Genomic DNA, 25,943 nt, shown 5'->3' on the forward strand with positions numbered 1-25,943 from the left:
CCACTCACGCTTGGCTATAAATATGAGAAATTGAGAAAGGGAAGTGGTTGCTGAAAGGTTTTGGAGGAAGCTTAGAGTTGAGAGCAATAGAGTCATGAGAGTGAAAGGGAAGGAATGCAAAAGTTAAAGAGATATTATTGGGTCTCTAAGCTAAAATCACCCAAAGTAGGAAATCTAAAACCCACATTACAAATAGATTATGAACTCAAGAGAAAGTCAGCCCGTTAATCTTGTTTTGGGTGCGCACAACAGTTATGAGTTTTGATTAATTTTTTGGTACTTTTGTTTTGGTAATTTTGTTTTTGAGTTTGAAGGAATAAAAATAAAACTCGGCTTAAGTTTTTGCAATTTTTTTATTATTGAAAATAACTTTTATTGATGATGGCTGAGGTATAATCAATAATGTATGAGAGATGTTATTAGATATGTTTTGTATATTAGCTGCTGATTTACCACCATCTTAAATAAAAACATGCTGATCCCCTTCTAAAAATATATATATATATACACACACACACAATTGGTGTGTTAAAAAATGCTATTGGAGCATTTCAAAAACCTAATTTTACTATTTTAACACATTATTTAATAACACTATATTTCATGTTTTATTATACCATACAATACATTATAATAACTTAAAAGAACTCTTATCATATATAAAATAAAATAAACAAAACAAAACCCACCACCATCGCAAACCAAAATCAATCTAACCACTACTGCCACTATCGTGACCACAATCTTGAGCTACTGAGGAACAATAGGAGATTAGATATATGTCAAAAAAAAAAAAATTTCCTTTTCCTTTTCATAATGTTGGTTTTAACTGCCTGTTATCCAATAAAAACCTAAAATTCAAAATCAACCAACCCACTACCACATCAACCCATCCAAAAATCAATGACCCACCACCACAACAACCCATAGCTAAAATCAACCCAACCCAAAATCAACAATCCCCAACAAAAATCAATGACCCACAGAAAACACAACAATTGCGATCTAAAAGTTGTCCTTAAAGCTGAGTACCCAAGCTAAAAGCTATCCACAACATTGCCGATCCACCATCATCATTGCCACCAGAATCACTACCACAACCACTGGCAACTCAGATCCGCATGTGACAACTTGAAAGGGGAAAGAGACATTGAAAGAGTCAAAGAAATGAGAGTGGTTTGGTTTGAAAAGAGAGAGGGACAAGAGAGGGTTGAAAGGAAATAAAAAAATAAGTAGAATTGCTACAGTGATTTGCTCTATAGCATTTTGGGTGTTTTAGCATACTAAATGCTAATGTTCTAAGTTGGCAAATTCAAAAATCTTAATATATAGGATATGGAACTACATGATTAATAATATAATAATAAAGACTTCATGTGGTATGATAATAGTATAAAAAGTATTTTGGTTTAAATGTAAAAGCACTCCTAGAATATGGGTCAGTCGCAAAAATGCCAATTGGGGTTTCAATTCTTTCTTATAATTCCCAGAGGTTTCCATATTCGCCAAATTTATCTCTAAGACTAACTTCCATTAGCCCTTATTGACAAGACAATCACTTGACCATTGAAGCGAATTTGTTAGTAAGTCTTTTTAATATAATCACGTGATGGTCATATGATTTTTTTTTGCATAAGAGTTAACAGAAGTTAGTCCCGAGGGTCAATTTGGCAAATACAGAAACTCCATGGAGTTATAAGGAAAAATTAAAACCCCATAAGGTGTTTTTGCAACTGAGTTAAACCCTAGAGGATGTTTTTTTTTTTTTTTCACCAAAATATGTTACCATTATAACTTATTATTTTCATTTATCTTTCTTTTCTACTAAATAAATTAACCTTTTTTATAATTTATTTACAAAAACTAAATAAATTAACTTGACATGAAATCTTATCACTTCTCCATTCTACCCACTATTTTAAAAGTTAGACCAGCTTGATCGGTTCAACTTGGAACTGGCATCAATCTAGTCCAATAATAAACTCCAAAACCGAAAAAAACTAGGGGCAAAAACTATTTTTTGCCTGTTCCAAATTTTAAAACCACATGATTCTACCCCTAAATACATCTATGAAAAAAATTGTAATGTATTTTCTATCTACTTTTGCGTGGTTTTTCATTTTCGATCCTTCCACCAGATGAAGACATAGTTTTTGTTTTTTGAGAAGAAAATGACGACTTAGTTTACTGCACACCTTTCAACAAAAAATAAATTTGCCAATTATTTTATATGTTATTAATATTTATTAGTTCCTATTTTAAGTATATTTAAATAAAACATTTCCATATTATTATCCAAATTTTAAGTTTACTGACCATATTATTTAATGGTCACTATCAACAGCCTTATAACTTAACTGGTATTTCTTGATATTTTCACGAAAGCATCCACTGTTCGACTTCTCACACTCCATTGTAAGTTTGTAACTATAAAACTATCAAAAAAAATATAGAAAGTAAGTGGCATTGACTTCCACGTAGCATAAATCATCCAATAGCCAACAGGTTCAGTGGCTATATATCAATCGGGCTTGGCCCAACCAATGGGAGACCAACTAATATGCTAGTTTGAATCTTTTCATTACTCTTATAAATTATATTCCATTTGATCGCTATGTGTTCTTAAAACTTTGATACCAGTTCACAAAATTTTATTTACGCTCCAATGCAGCGGATTAATTGAATTTATGGATTAAGTTGTATTTATTTCAAATAGATAATTTTAACTCAATTATTTCAATAGTCATAAATATTATTATACAAAGCAATAGTAATAAAAGCAATAGGATACACACTTAAAAATTATGGATTTCAGACCTGGACCGTTCAAAGAACCAGTAAATTGAGAGATTTAAGGTTTTTAAGATTAGATTGAGGTTGGACCTTTAAGGTTTTTAAGATTAGATTGAGGTTGGACCGAGGTCCAACCATGATGATATCATAATTAATTTTTAACTAATTAAAATAAAATAAATGTACTAAATTTGTAAATATTAGCAAAATTGACTAAAAATAACTTTAAAATTAAAACAAACTTTCAAAAAAAATTTCATGACATAAGGTTAACATAAAATAGTACATTATAAGGTTAATAGAAAATAGTAGAGCATAAATAAGCATGAAAAAAAAAATGTATAATAATCCCTCAAGTAGAAATCATTTTGATTAAATAAAAATCACTTTTAAAATAAATTCATAAATAACAAATTCCTATGCAAAGGTATTACTCTTAAATCACAAGTTAATTTAGCAATTTAAATAAATTCAGTTATATTTAATACACTGAGAGAAAGGTGACATTGAAGTTTGGAAAGAATAAATCATCTAAATATAATATATATTAAATAATACTTCTTTTAATTACCGAGAGGCTTATCTAGTCCGTTGGTCATGCTATAAGCCACGGAGCTTCAATGAAAGAGGTCTCAGGTTTTACTCCTAGTTGCTACAGCTCTTTCTCTAATTTTTTCAAAAAAAACAATCCTTTGACCCGGTTTATGAGTCACCTGGTTTTTCGGATTAAACCTAGGTTCACATGATTCTCTCAGATTTCTTACATACCTAGTTCTCATATATAAAAAACCGGTTTCATCAACGGTTAACTTGATTGGACCGGCTGATCTAGTTCAAGTTTGAAAACCATGATAAAAATCTCTTCAAACAAAAAAACCAATCCAATAATCAAATCTTGTAGAAAATTCACTAAAATAGACAATTATAACATTCTACTTAGATGATCTTTACACGACCAGAAATTTTATTGTAACCTCAACAAACACATTTGTTAGCTCTCATTGCGATGACCCTAGAATTTCTAGAATCCTTCTACGTAAATCTCCTCTACAAATGAACCTCATCCCTAACCAGGAACTCAAAATAAAAACAACATTGACCCACTGTTGAAAACAAACTCTAAGCTTAAGGAATCAAAGATTTAGGCACAAGGATAAACATCATAGGGAGAGGTAATTAGAATTGCTTAGGTTCGCGAAGGTTTGCTCTCAACATAACATTGACACGACGACCTCTTTTGTCTCTAAAAGTCTTGTAACAAGTAATTTATATAGATGCACAAAGTATGGTTAAAACCACGAACGGACCTAGGTGGAGGCCCAAGCCCCCTTGGCCAATTTTTTATTTTTATTTTTATTTTTTTTTACTTATGATATTTTTCATTTTTGTATAGCTGGCCCCCTCTTCCAAAACCTTAGGCCCCCTTTTTCCCCAATTAGCCTAGTACTACTAACAACTATCCAACCCCAAAACTTAAGAAAAACAATAAAAGCATTTATAATGGTGATTGAATTTTAGCAACAAAAAGAAAAAGAAAAAGAAAAAAGAAGCTATTTTACCACCAAAAAACCATGTGTTTATTGAAGAAGTTAAAGCTAAACTCTTTGCAACTATAATAAACTAGTATAGATATCAGTTGACTGTAGCAAGTTATTAAAAATAAAATATAATATTTTATTAAGATTATCTCTCTTCCTTCAATTAAAAAACTAAAATTCTCTCTCATCCTTATTATTTTAATGAGTTGTTTATATTATTTTAAATGAAGTAGTAAAAAAATAGAATATTTGATGTTGAGTGTATTTTAAAGTGAGGTAGTAAAAATATATAAAATAGCTTTTTAAGGTGCTAAAAGCTAATTTTTTTAGCATTACTATTGTGAATACTCTAACTTAAAAAAAAAAAAAAAAAAAATTTCTAGCTAGCCTAGTATTAAAAAATTATTATTATTATTATTATTATTATTATTATTTGTCTTTGTTGGTAAATGATTGCATCTTAATGTATTAAGTAACAATGATTTTGTGTATTTATAATTTTTAATATTATATGGATGTTTATTTGGATTTTTTTTTTTTTTTTTGCTTGTACTCCATCCCCTTTTAACTTAAAATTTTGAGTCCGGCCCTTAAAACCTATTATAAACCCTTTTCTACCCTTGATCCAACAACCCATGTTAAGCAACCCATTCCATTGTTACTCCGCCTCTTTTGAGTTGCTGATCTGCCATTGAAAGTTATTGAGTTTTTTTTTTTTTTTTCCCCTTGTATATGCTCCTTTGATTTAGGATTGAGAAATCCTACAGTGGGATTTCTATTTGTTATGGGGATTTTTGTTGTAGGTAGTTACAAAATTCTTTGTTAGATATTTTGTAAGAAAAGATTATGATATTCAGTACAAATCAAACACTCGAAAATATCTTTCACAATAATTTTAAACCGCAATCAAACACCAAATATTTAAAGACAAAACAAACCCTACTTTGTCTGAAAAGTCAACCCTCTGTTTTTCCTTGTTTATCTCCAGCCAAATATCGAGGCATAGCCAGCTTTTTTTAAGTTACAATTTAGTATTGACTTACAGCAAATTGCCAAATAACCATACAATTCTTTTTTGACCTTTTGGTAAACTATTAGCCCTCGGCCTTAGCGATTAGCTTGGTCCCAATTCCTTGCCCCATCTCAGCAGCCTACTAACTAAGAGGTCCCGAAGGGTACATACATTAACTGTTATAATTGTCCTTGAACATTGCAACGGATAGGGTCCAATGCTCCAATGTAATGCCATGAACTGAAAGACCATGCTATGAGCTTTTTGCAAAAACAAGCAACTTTATTTGAGTTAGTAGCCTACTAGGCTACAAGTAAAAGTCAAAGATTTTTGGCATTATCAAAAAAAAAAAGTTAAAAATTTTTGGCATCCAAAAGGCAAGAAAGTCGATCTAAACAGTATAATTACAGAAATTTTGTAAAAAGGATATTGAAGTAGGAGAAATTATTAAATCAACTAGATTAATTACATGCTTGAAAGGATGCATATATTAGTTGCATTATATTTCAATCTATTCTCAAACAGAGGTGGTATTATCTATTATGAACAACTATTTTTTGTAGCACTCCTCTTATATGAGAATGAGTCTCATATTTATGGACTATAATTTTACGTGAGACAGTTAGAAGGAATTTATATGCAATTATTATACAAAATAATAGATCTCTCAAATGGGATTGGTTTTCGCCCTTGGCTAAGATAAGACATGACCCAAAAAAAAAAAAATTGGTTTATGGAGAATGGAGATTTGATTTTATCAATGAAAATATAAAATTCAATAATACATTTAAAGCCTGTTTGTTTTCCAATCTAAAACTCACATTTTTACATTTTAAACAACATTACATACATTTTTACACACTTTTTTACCCACACGTATTTCAAAAAACTACAAAAATCTCATCTCAAACATATTTTTTATGTTTTGATACTTGCATGATCATATTATTATATCTACTGGTTTGTTGTAGTGCTAGAACTTGATTTGTGGTGTATTATGTTTGTTTATTTGTTTTTAGAAATATGTTTTATGGTTTACAAAAATGATTTGGATTCATTTTAGAGATATGAAAATAGGAGGCCAAAAAAAAAAAAAAAAGGCGAAAACATCATTTTGGTCCTTACATTTTGATGTCACAATTAATTTGGTCCCTACATTTTAGTAGCAGTCAATTTAGTCCATGTTATTTTCAATTTGCAGTCAATTTAGTCCTTATCGTTAACTCACTAACGGAAAATACCAATATGACAAACGGTTTGTATTATTGGCGTATCTAATATTAAAATATTTAATAAAATGCTGACATAGCTTAATTTTAGTAGCCACATCATCGCATAGATGAAAAAAGAATCCGAGTCAACTTTTAGAAAAAAAAAATTATTTTCTTTACCAGATTTTTTCCTTTATCTTTTTTTTTTCTTTTAATTTTCTTTACCATTTCTTCAGTCATTCGTTGTTCAGAAAAGATTCATTCATCATTGTTCTTTGTAAGTTAAATTAGGATTAGAACAAATCACAAAGAGAAGCCATGTCCAACGGCAAACATTTGGTAAAATCCTTTTCTTCTAGAAATGAATTATAAAAGAACATTTCAAGCGAATCCATCATCCATCTACCTGTTTTGCATACACAACAATAAAACCCAGTTCAAGCAAATCCACCATCCCTGTACCCATTTTGCAAATCTAAACCTATTTTGTCGATCACACAAGGAGAAGGCATCTCAGAGAATACAAGAGAGAGAAGCATCAGCCTCCCAACAAAGGTCATCGCCGCATGCGCATCTGCCTCTTTCTATCCTCTAATCTCCATGGATCTCCACCCTCGCGACCATCATGTCTGGATCTCCACTGTGCCAATGGCTTTTATCTCTTCCCCTCTCCTCAAATAAACCCTCAATTCTCACAATCGAACTAAAATCTAACCCTTTTTTCACTCAATCCGATTCTTTCCAAACCCAAAGCTCTTGTTCTTTGTCTCTCACACGAGTTTCCAAGATTTATGATGAACACGAGGAGAAGGCATCTCAGAGAATACGAGAGAGAGGAGCATCAGCCTCCCAACAAAGGTCATTGCCGCATGCGCATCTGCCTCTTTCTATCCTCTAATCTTCATGGATCTTCGCCCTCGCGACCACCATGGTTGGATCTCCACTGTGCCAGTGGCTTTTATCTCTTCCCCTCTCCTCAAATAAACCCTCAATTCTCACAATCGAACTAAAATCTAACCCTTTTTTCACTCAATCCGATTCTTTCCAAACCCAAAGCTCTTGTTCTTTGTCTCTCACACGAGTTTCCAAGATTTATGATGGAGGAGATTTTTGGGTGTTGCGGTGGACTTGGTTGCCAAAGATTGGTGGTGGTATGTGTGTGTGTGTGTGTTTTAGGGATTGGTGGTGTTAAATTTAAATGTGAATGGGTGTTTTAGTTAAAGAAATTTTAAGAAAATTAAAAGAAAAAATAAATAAAGGGAAATAATTTGTAAAGAAAAGAAAGTTCTTTTTAAGTTAAGGTGGCTTTTTTTTTTGCCAACTAAGCGTTGAGATGACCACTAAAATTCAGATTTTATTTAATATTTTAATATTAAATATGTTAACAATGTAAACTGTTTGCCTAATAGGTATTTTTTATTGTGAGTTAACGATAAAGATCAAATTAACTGTAAATTAAAAATAATAAAGACTAAATTTACTACTACTAAAATATAAAAATTAAATTATCCGTAAGTCTAAAATATAGAAGCCAAAATGTTGTTTTCGCCAAAAATAAATCCCACCTAAAATTGGGGCGATGGGGTTTGAGGGAGGGTTTTGTTGCCGCAAAAACTAGGCGGGTTGTCCCGCTGTCATTTCATAGGTCGGTTGGTTTCTATGAAGATAGGGGCATAGAGCACTGTGTATGACATCATTAATTATACAATGCGCTATGGTTGGGGACATGAACTTCGTATCTCATCTCTCTCTCTCTCTCTCTCTCTCTGAGTGTGTATTGAATCTCTTGACAACTGACTCACCGAAAGGTAGTGCCATTCCGTCTAATCACATCCTACTCAATGCCCCCTAGTAAATAATCATCTCAGATTTCGTTATCATCACCCGCTTTGTTCTTTGTATTAGAAAGGAATTAATGGAGAGTGTTGATTTTGGATTGGGTAAAGTTTTTATTCTTCATTTTTCCAAAGTAAGACAATCATTTTTTAAGGTTTTGCAAGTTATCATCACTCTTTATTTACTTTTTTTTTCTTTTTTTTTTTAATAAGAAGCAAATGTGAGAAAATCAAGTTCAATATAAAAATATATTACAAACTCTACTAAAAAGTGAGAATAACTTTTAAAAGAAAATGAGATAAATTTTACCGTATAGTACACAATACACTTTCTTAATTAACGTAGGACAATTACTTATTTTTTATTAGAAACAAATGCCCACACAAACAAGAAAGAGAGTAAGATTCTAACACTAAAACACACAATAAACACATTTACACTAAAAAGTCATGATAACTTTAATTTGTCTTTGTAAATAGTGCTAGATTTGTACGAGAAAAGCTACTATAATTCTCTCCCCCCACCCCCACCCCCCAACTAAGGGTCCATTTGGTTGAGAGTATAGGAAAGTAGAAGCATAGAAAAAAATTTAGTTTCCCACATTTATGTTTGGTTGGGATGGTGGAAAAGTGGAGGAATGAAAAACTTTTTTGTTTGGTTGAAAATAAAGTTTGTGTAAATTTATCATCATGTCCCTATTAAATAAAACAAAAGGCAACACATTATACTTTAAAAAAATTGTGTATAGATGGACACTTCAGTAAAAAAAAGAAAAAGACGAAAGCTACACGGCTCAAACAAAAAAAAAAAAAAAAAAACACGTTGTAGACTTGGAGGTGAATTCCAAGGGTACTTTTGGAAGCTCATTTTATGAGCTTTCCTCTCTCAGTTTTCTCTCCATTTTGGAGAGAACATTTTTTGTTGGACCTGGAGAGAAAGCATGTGGATCCCACAACTAATTTTCATTCCTCCCCACCTAACCAAACACACTCCAAAAAAAAGTTTTCCTTCCTATTTTTTCTTCAAAGTTTTCCATCCACCTTATTTCACCTCCAAACAAACACACCTAAGTGTGCATTTGGATTGGGATGGAAAATTAAAATTATTTTACTGTTCAGCGTATTTTTGCTACTATTTATGGGTCTCACTGCACTTTTTGGTACTATTCATGCGCTCTACTGTACTATTTCAATTAACTTTTACCTTTATCTATAGTACTTTCAGCAATAAGTTTTCAGTTTCAGTAAAATAAACGGTATCCAAACATACTCTAAGTAAATTTAAAGTTGATTTTCATTTATTTTAGTCTTTTCCTTACTTGCAATTTATCAAGATATTATATATTGATCCTTAAACCCTCGTAAACAAATAATTATATAATCTTGTTGTATTCTATCATTTCACATAATAGTAAATTCTATTAATTAAATTCATAGTGAAACTTATTATTCATATAAGACGAGGAAGTTTTTCAATATCATTATACTCCCAAAGTATTGTACAATTTTTCCTTTTAGATAGGATTGTCAATAAGTTGGATTTGAAGATTTTTCTTACTCCATTCGGTCATAATGATAGGAATTTGAGATACTTTTTTTTTTTAAATGACTTTAAGTTCAAATGTTTAAACCCTTCAACAATGATTAAAATAGTTATATTGTATTTTCAATATGTATATATATATATATATACACACATATATACATATATATTTTATGTTGTATTTTCAATATATTTGAATGAGAGTAATACAAAATTATTACAACGATTGAGTAGTTACTATGCTTAATTAAGTTTATATTATACCATAAAGTTGGTAGAAACACTAGAAAATTTAACCTAATATAAATTCTTTCCCTAACCCTAAATATGAAATTTGATTATTCTAGTAGTTATTAATAGGCAATTATAATGATTGTTTTATATGAAACTATAAATTTTAGAATTTAAATAAAATATGATGTGTCAAGATTCTAATAGAGGATTTAAATATAATATAGAATTTAAATTCAATTGAAATATATATATATTAAAATAATAACATGTAAAATTGTAAAACTTTCAAAATTTATGTTGCACAATATTACGAGATTAACCAAAATTCAAACATTTGAGTTTTACATATATTATTACTTGTCAGTAACCCAAGCAATACATGAGAAAGCTCAATGAAATACGTTTATATATAGCTGTATTATTATTATTATTATCTAAATATAAAATTTGATAGTTATGGCAATTATATGTAAATACAAGGTTTTATTTGTATAAATAAAGGGATAAAGTGGGACCCGAGAGCCAGAGGAGGTTGGGTGGGGTCATAGCTGAGTCAGTTGCCAATTTGCCATGATTTCATGAATAAGGGATCAGAGAATTGGCATCATGAAGGGGAACAAGCATGATGAGACAAAGAGCGGTTGTGCTCGGCAATGGGCCCACACAACCCCCCTCCACTCTTTGTCTCTCAATTTTTTTTTTTTTGGCTGAATCACCCTCTGTCACTTGTTTATGCAAATTAATACTTAAAAATGTCAAAAGGGCTTTCCCTAAACTGTTTGAGCTTTTGCTTGGGGAGACAAATCCAATCAATGGCGCACACCAAACTTAACAGAGTGCTCTCTGCTTGGTCTTCACATGCAAACCAGTCTATCCTTGTACGCGTTTTTTCCTATAGCATGTTTTTTGTATGTCTCTAGTCTCTAGCTTTGTGAATGTGATTGTGCGTGTTGTGTGTGTATGTGGAAATTATGAATGGAGCTATAGTCTATAAATGGAGGGGCCTCATCTCTATAAATTAATATATACACTTTAACAATTGAATTGTTATAAGTGGGAGGAAAATTTGAATCATGATTTTCTTTATATAGGACATCAACTAGACAATGCAACTGAGGTATAACATTGTGGATACAGATTAAGATGCATTTTGATAGGATATAGGTTCCTCAAAAGGTATTGTCTAAGAAATTGCTGTCACTCGGTCTAAAGGTGGAATAGACGAGTAATATAATGAAAAGCGCGGTATAAAATTTGGACAACCCAATCTTATTTGAAAAAGTAGGATTTTTGCAGCATGTAGGTGATATCCGCATATAATTGATGCACCACTTCTAAATAGTAAATATTGGCTCATAACATGAGACATTCGTCTATAATTTTAGTCATGACATCTTCCACAACCCTAAAGAGAGAAATTGAAAAAAAAAAATCGTTGGAAAATGGCTAAAGTTTTATGTAAATTGTAAACACCAAGTATGACCCATTCAATACGTCAAGACATTATATTTTTAGGATTCATATTGCTGACTTAAGTATAGATGAACTTTGGTTGGCACCATACTGGTATTTCTTTGAACTATGAGTGTGATTTACTTTTTTATGCTTTCCAAAGCTTAGTCGGAACCAACTAATTTTTACATTATCCTGTTTAAATTTTTAGTACTCCACTAAATGATGTTATTATTTTATTTTTAAAAACAAAATTGTATACAAAATATCAAAAAAGCACATACAAATGCAAATCATTATGGCTTTTTGCGTACTTACATTTAAAGATTTATTATTTCTTGACTTTTATCCTTGGAATATACGTTAAATATTTGAAACCTATAGAGGTTCAAATAAATCAGGTTCATTAAAAGCCAAAAGTGGCATAACAACTTCAAATTAATTTCAGTACATTAATTTGTCATCAAACTCATGGACTCATACTTTTCCACGCATCTTTCAAACCAATTCGTCGGAGATTGCTAAAACCATCCAGGTATCATGCACGTATCATTTAAATAAACCATATAAATTATTAAATGAATTATATAATTAAAAACACATGAAAATGATTTTATCAATTACCAAATAATGAGTTTGTGAAATTTCTTTCGTACTAATTTAGGGTCAAAATGATCAAATATCACATATTTTCGAAATTTTTAGCAAAGTTATACCATTCACAAATTATGTAGCAAAATACTACCATTTTGTTTGTTTTTTTTTTTTTTTTGTTAAATATCAAGATTCAAATAGAACTGTTTTTCTCAGTAAAAAATATTATGAAATATCAAGTCTTGTATAATTTTTATTTTTTGGAACTCGATATTTATGAAATCGAGTTCTACACATAACTTGTTATTCATAAAATCAAGTTCCAAAAATATGGTATTTTTCTCTATAATTTATAATTTATAGGCAGTACCATTTTGCTGAAAATTTCAACTATACAGTAATATTTGTCCATTTTAACCCGCATCTAGGATAAACTTTTTTGCAGCTAGAAAATCTATGCCGAAAGGCCCGAAACGTTGCACCATATCCTCACAACTGTGCACCATTTGATTCGTTGGAATTTGTTAGATGTGGCGAGGGACATCATAATTTGGATGGTGGGAATTAGTAGAGCGTATGAGAATTTTGTGGCAGACAATGTAGGATTCACGAAAATCACCCCTGACGCACTTGGACAGACAGAGGATAATATAAAATCTAATTAGGCACCAAATAGATTGGAATTACTGTTAATTAATCCCACCTTTTCTCATTCGGAATGAATTCACTAATTTCCCTGAAAAGACGCTTAAAGCAAGTGTTTAAAAGGGGTTTTCCTTTTTTCTTTTCCTCTCTTTTTTATTTTGGTTTCTCAATGATTGGACTTGACCTTCGCAATCTCAAAAGATATGTCAACGTTTTTTTTTTTATTTTTTATTTTTTTTTTATTTTTTTATTTTTTTTAATTCTTATTTTTGGAGAAAGATATTTTTTTTCTTCTTCTTCCTTTTTGAGCCCGAGTACAGAAAATTTATTGGGAAAAAAAAAAAATTCAAACAAAAAAAGGGTTAAAGGACAGTCCCATCTGCCTCCACATCCTTTACAAATTACAATTGACTAATGAAAACTTGACAACCATTTTTTGGTCTCTGACAATAAATACGTCTTCCACAGTTTCATGTCCAGTTCAAATCAGCAATGATATCCAAAATTATTAACTTGTAGTTGTATAATATAATTGATAATCTTTTTTTTTTAAATAAAAAAAAAACTATAATACCTATTAAAATACATGAATATGAAAGTAATATATAGAATTTTTTATACTACAAAAGTTAAAAATACTCTAATTTTTGTAGTAATAACTTGTGATTATAAACACTGAAATTCTAACACACATAATCAAAGCACATGATATGTGAACTTTGTTCCTTGTGAAATAGGCTAGGATTGTCACCATGTTGTAGAGTCAACCAATATTTTCTTGGAGACAACATAAAATGATATATCAATGAATTATACATGGTGAAAATTGCAATCAAAATTTCTAAAATTGAGGTTAGTAGGCTTTTTTTTAATGGAAAAAAAATGCTTTTAAGTTTTATTACCTTGTCTTCTTATTTGGTCAATTTATGCTAAACACTTCTTTTATATATATAATATATTAGGTAAATATGATACATACAAGAAAATAAGTTTTAAACATAGTTTCTCTCCAAACTATTTAGAGAAACTTTCTCTGACTCATTACATGACAATTGATAAAACTATCCATGTTTATTAATATAAGTAAGTCACATGGTTTTTTAAACAGCTATGTGACTAAAAGTACATGTAAATAGTTTTATTAATTGCCACGTAATGAGTTTGAGGAATTTTCCTTTGAACCGATTTGGAGCTAATTTCCCCCCCTTTTCTATGAGATTTTAAACTCGTGATATAATTGTATGTTACTTTCACATAGATACAAAACACTCGTATTCATATTTGTATATCAAGATAGCTTACTGTGGCTTTTTAAAATACAAGTTTAAAAGTACCTTAAAATAATACGATACATTTTACAAATACTCAAATTCATAAGATAAGAGTCAATAACCTTTGAGTCATATGACATTTTCTGGTGTTTCAATAAGAACATCTAAAGTTCAAACTTTGAAGTACACTTTTGTCAAATAGAAGTTATCAAAACTAACTTATATGGTAAAGAAAATTAAGGACATGTTACATAATAATTCCCTCTATAATTCTTTTTTTAAGAACAATTTCCTATATAACTTAGGATTTAGGAATGAATTTAAATTACTAACGCGCATCTTTGAAGCGATAGTCACTATGTAAGTACAAAGTTTTTATAGGAACGGGTAGAGGGGGGGGGAGAACTAATTAAATTGTTTTAATTCACCCATAAAGAGTGGTTGAAAACTAAAAGAAACAAAAATCAAGTACATTATAGATCGGACTTATTTGAGCACTGAAAGAGTCACCACATGAACATCATGTGGTCTTTAATTTATTAAGAACAAAAATAACTTATAAAATTATCGAAATTTCATGAAACTATATTCACCAGATATAAATTTTCTTAAGTTATTTGCAATTTTTTATGTGAAAAAATGTTGCATGCTATTTGCATGAAAACTTTTTTGTGTCTAGATAGTTTATAAATACAACTAATATAAATTTTCTTTAACTTTTTGTAAATAACAATTAACTGATGTGACTAATTGAAATTATTTTAAAAAATTATTTTTAATTATCATTATAGGGACAATTTTTGCCTCAAGATCAAGTGTTGCACTTGTAATCATTTTTGGCTTGGAGAGTCCCACATTGGAAGAATTTCCTTCATCTTTCTACCTTATAAGGCATGAGCCAATAAAGTTAACCAAGCTAGTGGTACTTTAACTCTATTGGCTCATACCTTATAAGGTAGAAAGAGGAAGGAAATTCTTCCAATGTGAGACTCTTCAAGCCAAAAATAATTACAAATGCAACGCTTGATCTTGAGACAAAAATTGTTCCCACAATAATTTTTTTAAAAATCAATTAAAATTACTTCAAAATTTGGAGGAAATTATATAATATTATCAAAATCCTATTAAAAAAATAATTTTATCCTCATGTTTCATTCGAAAGTAGTTGGATAAAAAAAATTAGATGATTTTATATTAAAAAAAAAAGAAAAGAAAAGAAAAGAAAAAGACTGCTCACCAGAAAAAAATGAAATTTCAATAAAGTTGTTCGGTTGACAGTGGTGACGTTGTATGTTTCCGTGCAACAACTAATTCCACCGACTACAGAAGGTTGTAGTGTTACGTCGCCGCAATAGCAGACTGAAATGCTATTTTCTGTTGTTGCAGCTACATCGTATATTCTTAGTGAAAAAACAAAACGTCGTCGTATATTCCGTTTTATTTATTTTTCCCTGAGTGCAGTGATCTTGGTTTTATTTTATTTGAGTAATGCTGGTGACACACACATTTGCACAATTTTGTGTCACAACTCGCCACATGGCGAGTTGTGGTTGGTTAGAGTGTGTCCCCACATAGCCCACAAACACACTTTAACCAATCACAACTCGCCACATGGCGAGTTGTGGCACAAAATTGTGCAAATGTGTGTGTCACTAGCATTACTCATTTTATTTTGAGAAAGTCTATCTCACTTTTTTTTTTTTGGTTAACAACTCTGACACGTGCGATTGTGAGTGGTGGAGAAAATAAATGATGGGTCTGTTATAAATTGATGGTACACCAATTATAATTGCAAATATCATCAAGTTATGACAAAAATTATAATAAATTGCATGATCTTTGAAGAATTGTATTATTTTAGTATGAATCTTTGGTTTTAATTATTTAAGGCTGATTTATTCTGTATATGTCACATACTCACAGGGGAAGAAGAAGGTGGGCCATTAAAATCTACTCGAGAAATCCACTGATCAGGCATTATCCGTTCTAATTAATCGATAACTAGTCAGGACTGTTGAGCTCAAAACTAATGTACAACTGTAGCTGCTCGAGTGTAGCTATGGCCCAAGCAGGACCGCCAAATGGAGTAATGGACTTAAGAAAATAAATTAATAAGTTAGATAGGTTAATCTTTTCAAATTAAATTTTCTCCCTTAATATAGAAAAAAAATCTAAGAGCACACCAAATTTACATCCAATTTCACACTCAGGTTAATGTGTGTCAAGTTGTGATCTTAGCATTTTTTAGTTGTGATTGGTACATAATAAAAATAACAATATTAATACCATAAACAATTATAGAACTTTTGCCACAAGGCTCACAACTCACCACGTGATGAGTTATGAATAGTTGAGGTATGGACACAACTTTTTTTTTTTTTTTATCGTTCATAACTAGTCATATGGTGAGTTATGTTAAAAGTTGTGTGATTGTTTGTAGTTCTAGCATTATTCTAATAAAAATAGTGTCATAAATAAACCCATGTGAAAATAATGGTGCTTTTATATTAAGTTTGACAATCAACCATATGGGATTTTTTTTTTTGAGAAACCATATGGGAATTAGGTGTGTAGAATTGTTGTAAGTATACCGCAATTACAATGCCCCAAAATTATAAAGGGAAAGATTCATTTGAAGTAATAAGTTACCTAGTTAAACTCCTTCAAAAAAGAAAGTTCCCTAATTAAACGAACAACGTGGTCGCAATAAATAACATGCCGCACAACAGGCATTATATTCCCTCAAAGACGATTAGATATTTATATATATATATATATTTAGAAACAATTAGATTTTTTTTTTGGTAAAAAGACAAATAGATTTAACTATGTGAATATACATACATACATATATATATATATATATATATAAAATAAACATTAGCACTATGTGGCTATTTTTTTTAGGGACCACTACGTGGCTATTTGGTGAATACAAATTTTTGTATACTTATTTGTGTTCTAATTTATACTCCATCAATTGAGGTATGTTATGTTTATGATTTTGTTTTCTATTTTAAACTTTAGTTATTTTATAAAGAAAGTAAAAAGAATATCTGATATGTTGTGATTGGTGAAATATAAAATAGAAGACAAGAAATAGTACATAAGATTTGTATTCCTATTTGGCATATACAAATCATCTATCATAAATTTTTTTTATTCCACTTTATCCTTTACCAATTATAATTTGTCAATATTTTTTTTAAAGACACATGGTTCACCATAATTGGTAGAATATAAAATGAAACACAAAAATATGAAAAGAAGAATTTGTATTTACTATTTGGCTAATATAACCATGCCATTAAATTTAATTGATAATCTAAAGTATTGCACCTATGTAATTATACCAAACTTTTATCCAATTACAAAACTAAACAATGTTCCTCATTTGATATTGGTAATAAGCATTTCGTCGTCTTTTGTTAGGATTTTTGTTAAATTCATAGAAAATTCAAATTTCTATTGAATAAGTTTTTTCTTTAAAATATTATTATTTATTATTATTATTTTTTACTTTTCCATTAAATTTGACGAAAGTTCCAATGGCAAGGGAAAAGTGCTTAATTAATACCACTAATTGAAAGGGGAAATAGCTCGATATTTGCAATAAATTTTTTTAATTTTGGGTCTTAAGGTCTGTTTGAATATCTCTTATTGCTGAAATTGAAAACTGAAAATATTGTAGCAAAATAATTTTTAAAAATGTGAATAGTATTGTAAGACCTAGTTTTAAAGTTGTTTTTTTTGAAAAAAAAGTACTTGTAGGTCCCATGAACAGTGCATGGGACCCACCAAAAATCGCTGGACATTGAACACTAGACGTGCAAAACTCTATCCAAACGTACACTTAGAAAATTATTATTTGATCGATGTGATTCTATGTGAAATTTTGGTGGAGTTGGCCTTGAGTTAGATCCAGTTGTTCAACAAATTGAAACTAATAAGATGTCTATTTTAGAAATAAGTTAACTTCGACATGTTTTATTCTACATATTGAGATTTGATGCAATATTTAGAATACTGCACCTAGTGCAATTGTTTTTGAATGCTGTGATTATAAGTTAAAATGTTCATTTTTATTCAAAGCCTTTGGAAACAATATAGTGGTACTCTTCAACTATTGGCTTATCTCTTATAAGATGCAAAGAGGGAGATATTCTTTCTAATGTGGGACAAACAAAAATTGCCTAGGAGTACATGAGTTTCCTTCAAGCAAAAAATGCACCCACAAATACTATTGTGGGGTCCACAAATACTTATGAGAGGCGCATTTCATAAGACGGACACATAAGATAATTTTTTTTCCAATCCTTGAGACCAATTGTATTGGACACGGGATCTTAATCGTTATTCCACATGATGAACATGTTGTCCGATGCTCCTTCTCAAGTTGGACTTTGATTCACACAGTTCATTTTATGACCTCATGCCTTGCATTTTAAATGTCGTATACATGATAGGTTGAGCTCCTCCAATGGGGTTATCATATATACACAGGGAAGCGGGAAACGTCGGCCCCTTCCTAATTGGTCTCACTTTTTAAAGGTTAGAAAGTTAGATATACCTTGCAATCCAACCCATTTGAGATTCTACTACAAGTTAACAAATATGCTTTAGAATTTTGATTACATTTGACGTTGTCTTTGCTTTCACTTTCACTCCAATGCCGTGCTGCCTTGGACATCCTCCCTCATAGATCAGAATAATATTTCACTGTTTTTCCAAATAATAATTTAACCATCATTGTACAATTAAATTGTTCAAAAGAACAATAATTGAGTTTGTATAGTATAACCCTAATTAGCCAAAAAAAAAAAAGTTTGTATATATATATATATGTAGCTAATAAAGCTCTAGCTAGAAGTATAGCACAAAGACTTTGAAGCGTGAAGACTCACTTCCCTGAGCTCTCAGTCAGTCTGTTTTCATCATCATCATGGTTCCCGTAAACCACGTCCATCAGAGAATATAAAAGATAATTCAAGCTTTCATATTTTGGTTGCTGTTGGCCATGGGCCATCTTATATATATAGACATATAGTTCATTTTTATAAAGAGTGGACCATTTGACAAAAAGGTGATGCAAAATTCTTTTCGTTTAAGTAAAAGTAACACAAAAAAGAAATTGAAAAAGTCTTACCCCTAAAAAGGGTACAATTTAAAATAGTGTATAAGCCAAAGGCATGTGAATTTGTCTAGCTAGGTTAATTAATTAGGGACCCCATATTAAATAAATGTTTTAGATGACACATTTACTAACTCAGGTCAAAGGTTGCATATATAGTTGAATTAGTTTATTAAAACTTCTTTTGAAAACATTTATTTATATATATAGAATGTAGAAATCAAGCATCATGTTGACATCAAGATATGTTTTCGAAAAAAGAGAGAGATGTGTGCTATAGAATATTGTTTATTCCGTAATACGAAACTTTGTCTTCTTCTAGCATAGAGCAATTGAATATATGCTTTTTTTTTCCTTTCAAAGTGTGGATGGTTTCAAGTAAGGAAGGATGGTGCCAGCCTTTTTTGATGAGGATGCCAAAAAGTTCAGTGTCTTTTTGAGTTTAGGCTCAAATTTGTAGGGCATTTTTATGTAGAAAGTGAGAAAGAGGTGCCTTTGCCACAGTTTACCTTACTGTTTCAGCCTGTGATATTTACCTTGTGGGCTGAGATGGGGATGAGTGGGAGTGAGTGAGTGAGAGAGAGAGAGGAGCCATCATTGCTATTGAGCAAAGGCTTATTCACTGACATGGGCCACCATGATGCTAAAAGAAGTGTCACCGGTCACAACACCCTCTCTCTTAAAAGGCCTAGACCCTCTGGCCCTTAAATCTCTCAAAATCCCATGCCTAATCATTTCAATGTTTTTGTTTTATATTATTATTATTAAAAATATTTATATTAAATAAAAAAAGATTTCATTTCCAAAAGAAATGTGAAATCTAGTACCCTTTTGTAAAAGTCTCCCAAAATCCTATGGGTTGCATGCCTCCTTTTGCCAAAAGATTCAAAACATTTTGAAAGCACACTCATCTCCCTCTCATCATTCTAAATTTAAACCAAAGGTGAAAGATGCATAATTGAAGTGAAAAAGATCATGATCTATCAATCAATTGAAATGAAAAAAAGATTACCAGCTTTCAGATATATTGGCATATCATATGCAAGTGCTTGGAATGGATTTGCAACTTTTCCCTAGTTCTTGATATTTGAAAATATTGGAACATTATGTGGTTGTCATGTGCGATTTGCCTTTGTGCTTTGGCGGGAATGGAAATCATCTTTTTTGTCACAATAATGTTTGACAAAAAGGTTGAGATAAGCTTTTCCCCTCTACCCCTCTCTCTTGTTTTCCTTCTTTTTACAATGTGCTTATTTTGTAGGTTTATCTAAAAGGTGATTGGGTAATGATATATTGAGAAAAAAGACAGTACTTAACTACTTATATAAACAAGAGTGATGACTATTTAAGATGCTAAAACTTGCCTAGTTGCCTTTGCTTAGTGCAGTATTTCCAATAATTTATGGCAATTGGCATATATTGTTGGTCCCATTTTATTAATTTTTTTTAAGTATGGTCCGAATTTTAATTTAAAGTTCAATCCTTAAAAAAATTTAAGATCACAACTTTTTGTGTTACAACTCTGATATAATAGATTATGAGTGGTAGATAAAAAGTGGTGAGTTCATATGAAAATGAGAAGCAGCTAATCATAACCTATCACATTAGAGTTGTGGCACAAAAATTTGTGGTTCTAGAATAATTCTAAGTCTTAATAATAGAGAGTCCTTGTCTTTTATGTAATTATAGGTGATTAGAGGGAAAAATCGGGATGTGGACTTAAAAAAGGGGGAGGGGGGGGGGTAGAGTCATTGTCTTTTATGTGATTATAGGAAAAGATGGGATGTGGACTCAAGAAGAGAGAGGGGGGGGGGGGGGGTAAGAAAAATATGCAGTATCAGCATCACTCTTTAAATACTTTGAATTAATATATATCATATGTTATATTTTTCTTGTAAATGAACACGTGTACATTAAGATCTATGCATTTTGATTTTTGATACTTTCATTATCAAATATCATTTTGTTGTTGACTATGTTATTTATTTATTAATTCAATAGTTAGGAGAGGAGGATTTAAATTTTCAATGCCTCCATTGGATATACTAGAAAACACCAATCAATTGAGTTATAAGATTCTTGACTAGTTATTGTAATGCAAAGTAACCACCAAAAGATGCTGAAAATTTCCTTGTATTTATCTCCACTCTACCCCATAAATTCTTGAGGCTAAAGTCATACTTATGCCAGGAATTGAGATTGAATTTTAATACAACAGTAAGATTTTAAGCAAGTTAATTAGTGTCCCATACCCATAGCAAGGCACGCCAACCTACAAAAATGTATGTCTTTTTTTCTTCTTTTTTTTGGCTTGAATAAAAGATTTTTTTGCCAACAAAATTGTATGTCAAATTAATATGGGAATGCTGCCTAGATAGTTGAAATTAATATTCTGTTTTTTTTTTTTTTTCCAAATATAATTGTAAATTTACACAATTTATTTATTTAAAAAATAGACTCATCCAACTATACATTCTAAGTGACTGAATTTGCTTCCATGAAATCTCTTCTACTGCTTTCTCAAATCATTAAAATAACAAGATTTTCACAAACTTATTTTTCCCTTGGGGTGTGAGTTGAGTCAGGATCTTAGTTTTGGAGATAAAAAAAGATATCTTGAAATATTTCCTGAAATATCACAAGGGAGATATTGGATTTTTGTTTATTATAATTTGATAATTGGAAGGAGATGGAATTTGAATCTTGAACATCTCCGTTAAAATGACCAAAAAAAGTTTATTGAATTATAAGACTTGATATTGGAATATATATATATATATTAATATGAAGGGATTTTTTTTTTTTGACACNTTTTTTTTTTAAAAATTTTTCTGGTAATGACTCAAACTACAAAAACCTACTCCCCACGATTGAGTAGAATTAGGATAAATTCCAGCTTAAAAAGTGGCATGAATGTCCATTTTACACAGCTCCTGTACACCAAGTTGCACCTGTTTTTGGCATATTCATTAATACTAATATGAAGAAAATAAAATTAAGATTCCTTAATAACCACAAAATTATCAATATAAAAAGTAAAACTTCTCCCAAAACATTTTCCACTAATAATGGATAATTTTTTTCCTCCCCCTGTAATCAGGAAACTATATTATAAATAAGTTGTAAAAAAAATGTGGCAAACCAAACATATTTTAAATGTGGCGCAAAGCATATAAATATGCATCTAGTTCACTTCAGACTTTTCCCAAGTGAGAATACAAAGAAAGAATACCGCACACCCTCTATCCAACGAAGAGGAAATAAAAACAAAAGAAATAAATTCTAATCTTGTGGTTGTACTTTAAAGACCAACGGAAAAAGTTAGTTTTGTCATGAAATGTACAACCTTTGATACAGGTTTTGTTTTGTCCGAAATGTACAACCTGAAAGATAGATAGATATATATCATATATCATATATATATATATATATATATATTTTGGTGAAAGAAGGCGAAGCCAAGTGCTCAAATATCGTCCAAAGATGGGAGTGGTTACTGTAAAACTTAATACTTTAATGGTGTTGTACAATGCATTGATCCGTGTGAAACTTTTAGGCATAAAGGGTATCACAAAATTAATTTTTTATGAAAAAACGAAAAGAAAAAAGAAACACATACACATGAAGATGTATTTGATTTGAAACATATTAAACAAGATTGCGGCGGCTAACGATTCCCTAAATCTCGCCACCAATCACTCCCATACATAATACGGATTATTAAGGAAACAAATAAATAAATAAATAAATAAATAAAATTTAAAATAAATAAATAAATTATTAAGAAATTTGTGGAGATAAGGACTAAACGTAAAAAGCAGACAAAAATCTAAGCCACTGGCTGATTTGCACTTAAGAGTTTTGAGTAGAATTTCCATTCTTCGTTTTCAGATAAGATAGAAATTTCAGAAGAGAAGGTACGAGGAAGATACATCATACATACAGAGAGAGAGAGAGAGAGAGAGAGACTGTTTGATGGGTTTGTTTCGTTTCCACTTTGATCCAAATTTCCTCCTTATAATAATAGTCAAACTCAGAAACCCATGTACAGCTAGCCATGAAAGGCCACGCAGTCTATAAGGCAAAAATAAACAGCATTTTACTATTGAAGTAAAGAGAATAATAAACACAGAAGACAGACCATGGTCTTTCGTTCGTATATGAATGTATGAAAATGACCAAAAAAACAAAAAAAGAAAAAAGAAAAGAAAAGAAAGAAAGAGAATCAAAAGAAGAGGCTATTATTTACATATAATTAAGAGGAAAATTAACAAGAAAAAAAAAAAAAAACCAAAAAAGGTGTTTTGATTTTGTTGGTGGTCATGGTTTATAAGATGGACAACACCAACATTTTCTTCCAAGCCATATATCTTTATACCACTACCTCATTCTTTCTTTTTTTTGGTGATATATATATATATATTTTTGGTTATGCCTAATCTGATGAACAAATCCATGATTCCACCATACCTTCACTTCTTGTAGCTACATTCTCTGAGCCTTTATCGCCATGATGAAAATCTGACGAAGAAGCAGAAGCAGCAGCCGAGAAATTCAACTTTCCATTATTAGTAACCCTCTCTGAATTACTATAACTTCCATTGAGTCCCGTGTCGTTGGTCCAGTTGGTTGGTGGAGGATTATTGTTGTTGCTGTTGTTGTTGTTGTCGGTCCGAGACAATGTTGTTCCATCCGAAGAAACTATGTTTGGAAGTCCACTCATGAGTTGTGTACTAACTTGGTGGTGGTGGTGGTGGTGCTGTTGCTGTTGCTGTTGCTGATGATGATGTGGATGTTGTTGTTGTTGTGTCAGCCCAAATTCTTCTAAAACACTAGTGCCCATCTTAAGATGTGAGTGATCATTGGATGGAATTTCCAAAGAGCCACCCTGAGGTTTAGAGCCAAGATTGTGTATGTTGGGTGAATTGGAAAGTGAGAATTTAGGTTGGGCTTGAAGGAGGGATTGGAAGTTGAGAATTGGGCTTTGCATGTTCATGTTGAGAAGATTATGGTGTTGGTAAGTTGAATTAGAAGCATTGGTAGTGGGATTAGAACCTAAAACATCAATCATTGAAGTAGTAGAAGAAGTGGAAGAAACAAATGGGAGAGGCTGAACTTTTTGGGCAAAAGGTCTTAAAAGATAAGGAGGGGGCGAAGGGTCTAAACCTGTTGGCCCTGATGATCTCAAAGAAGAAGATGTGCCAAAGAGATCAAGGCGGCTTCTTGGGAACGGTGAGGAAGTAAAGGGTGGTGCGGGAATCCCAGTAAATTCCTGAACCATGGCTCGGAAATTGGTGGTGTCTGTGGTCAGAACAGTAGTGGGTGCACGCCTTGAGGCTCTGGACCTCTTCTTTGGGTTCCGAACCATGTTGTTGTTGCTGGGCTGTGCTTGATCGTTTGCTGAAGTGGAGGAAAGTGAAGCACGCGAAGCATTTTGTTGCTGATCAGCTTGGGGAGGGATCTGAATGTTGTGAAAAGTAGGGGCTCTGGTTTGTTGTCCACCTAATTGGTTGGTCAAGAATGGTTGGCTAGGTGCTGAGGATGAGGGAGTAATTAAGCCGCCAAGATCGGTGGGATTTGGGTCAGATCTTGGTGTTTTGGACCACACCATATCGAAATTCAGCAGGGAATTTGGGTTTGAGAGTGGGTTTTGAACTGACCGTGCTGTTGATGAGGAAGGGTCGAAGTAGTTTGATAGAGGATCAAACATCGTGTGGGTTTGGTGGTGAGGCTGTTGATGTGGATGTGCTTGGTTAGACAATGAACCAACATGGCTAGGCGGGTTCAAGAAGGCCGACATCGAGTCGGCGCGTGAATCATACTCTTCATCACCGCCACTTGAAGATTGCATACTGCCACTATTACCAGAATCCATGACAGAGGGAAAAAGACAACAACAAAGAGATAGAGCCAACAAAACCACAACACAAAGGGAAAGACGTAAGTTTGAGAGACAGAGATATGGAGAGAGCTAGAGCTTCAGAGAGATTTGCTTACTCACTTACTTATATACAAAGACCCATTTAAGAGGAAGATACAAAACAAAGCATGAGGTAATAATATCATAAAGACCCAGAGAGAGAGAGAGAGAGAGAGAGAGAGAGAGATATCAGATAAGAGAGAGATCTTTCTGGAAGAAGAGCTTTCAGAAAGTACCCATGTCTTAAAGGCTCTGATCTGGAAACTCAGACAGTGGCTTTGCGTGCTTTTGCTTTGTCTTTGAGCAACAGGGGTATGTGTAAAGAAGAGAGAATAATAAACAACCCACGGATCATGAAATTGATGGTTGAAGAAGAGCTACACATATGAAAGCCCTTTGGTTTTGGTTTTTTACTATTATGGGGTTAAGGTGGATTAGGGTTTCAAAGGGCTTATAGTGCGAAAAAAAAAAAAAAATAGAGAGAAAAGAAAGAGAGGAATGGTTCTCTATAGCCTTTTCTTCTCTAGCTAGAGGCTGCTTGTGTCTAAGGTTCCACTCAAAAAGATCAGGGTGGGGTAGCCATAGAAAGAGAGAGAAAGAGAGAGAGGTTTTGATAGGGGGAGGCTTACTGGTCAAAGTAAGTGAGGGTTGTGGTTTTGATTCGTAGTGTGAAATGAAGAAAAAGATATGGATTAAGGGAGCTGTTAGAATATATAATTATAAAAATTAATCTTATTATTTTTTTTATTTCTCAGTCTGTTTCT

General features: G+C 31.6%; 1 protein-coding gene across 3 annotated transcripts; it reads right to left on the reverse strand.

Annotated features, from left to right (window-relative positions):
* Positions 1-22,107: 22,107 nt before the first annotated feature.
* LOC111999631 (uncharacterized) lies at positions 22,108-25,831 on the reverse strand. Of its 3 annotated transcripts, XR_010624721.1 has the most exons (3): positions 23,730-25,831; positions 23,229-23,333; positions 22,108-22,210 (listed from the first exon to the last, which is right to left on the reverse strand). XR_010624721.1 is itself a non-coding variant. In XM_065762843.1 (2 exons), the coding sequence occupies exons 1-2, from the start codon at positions 25,132-25,134 to the stop codon at positions 22,182-22,184; spliced, it is 1,434 nt and encodes a 477-aa protein (XP_065618915.1). In that variant the 5' UTR covers positions 25,135-25,831; the 3' UTR covers positions 22,108-22,181. The 3 variants fall into 3 exon arrangements, 2 of the variants coding, with proteins under 2 accessions (XP_065618915.1, XP_065618914.1); XM_065762843.1 differs by lacking the exon at positions 23,229-23,333; XM_065762842.1 differs by lacking the exons at positions 22,108-22,210; positions 23,229-23,333 and having other exon boundaries at positions 23,337-25,830.
* Between the last annotated feature and the right edge of the window lie 112 nt (positions 25,832-25,943).

Source organism: Quercus suber, unplaced genomic scaffold (genome assembly GCF_002906115.3).
Source record: "Quercus suber isolate HL8 unplaced genomic scaffold, Cork oak 2.0 scaffold_476, whole genome shotgun sequence".
NCBI classification, from domain to species: Eukaryota; Viridiplantae; Streptophyta; class Magnoliopsida; order Fagales; family Fagaceae; genus Quercus; species Quercus suber.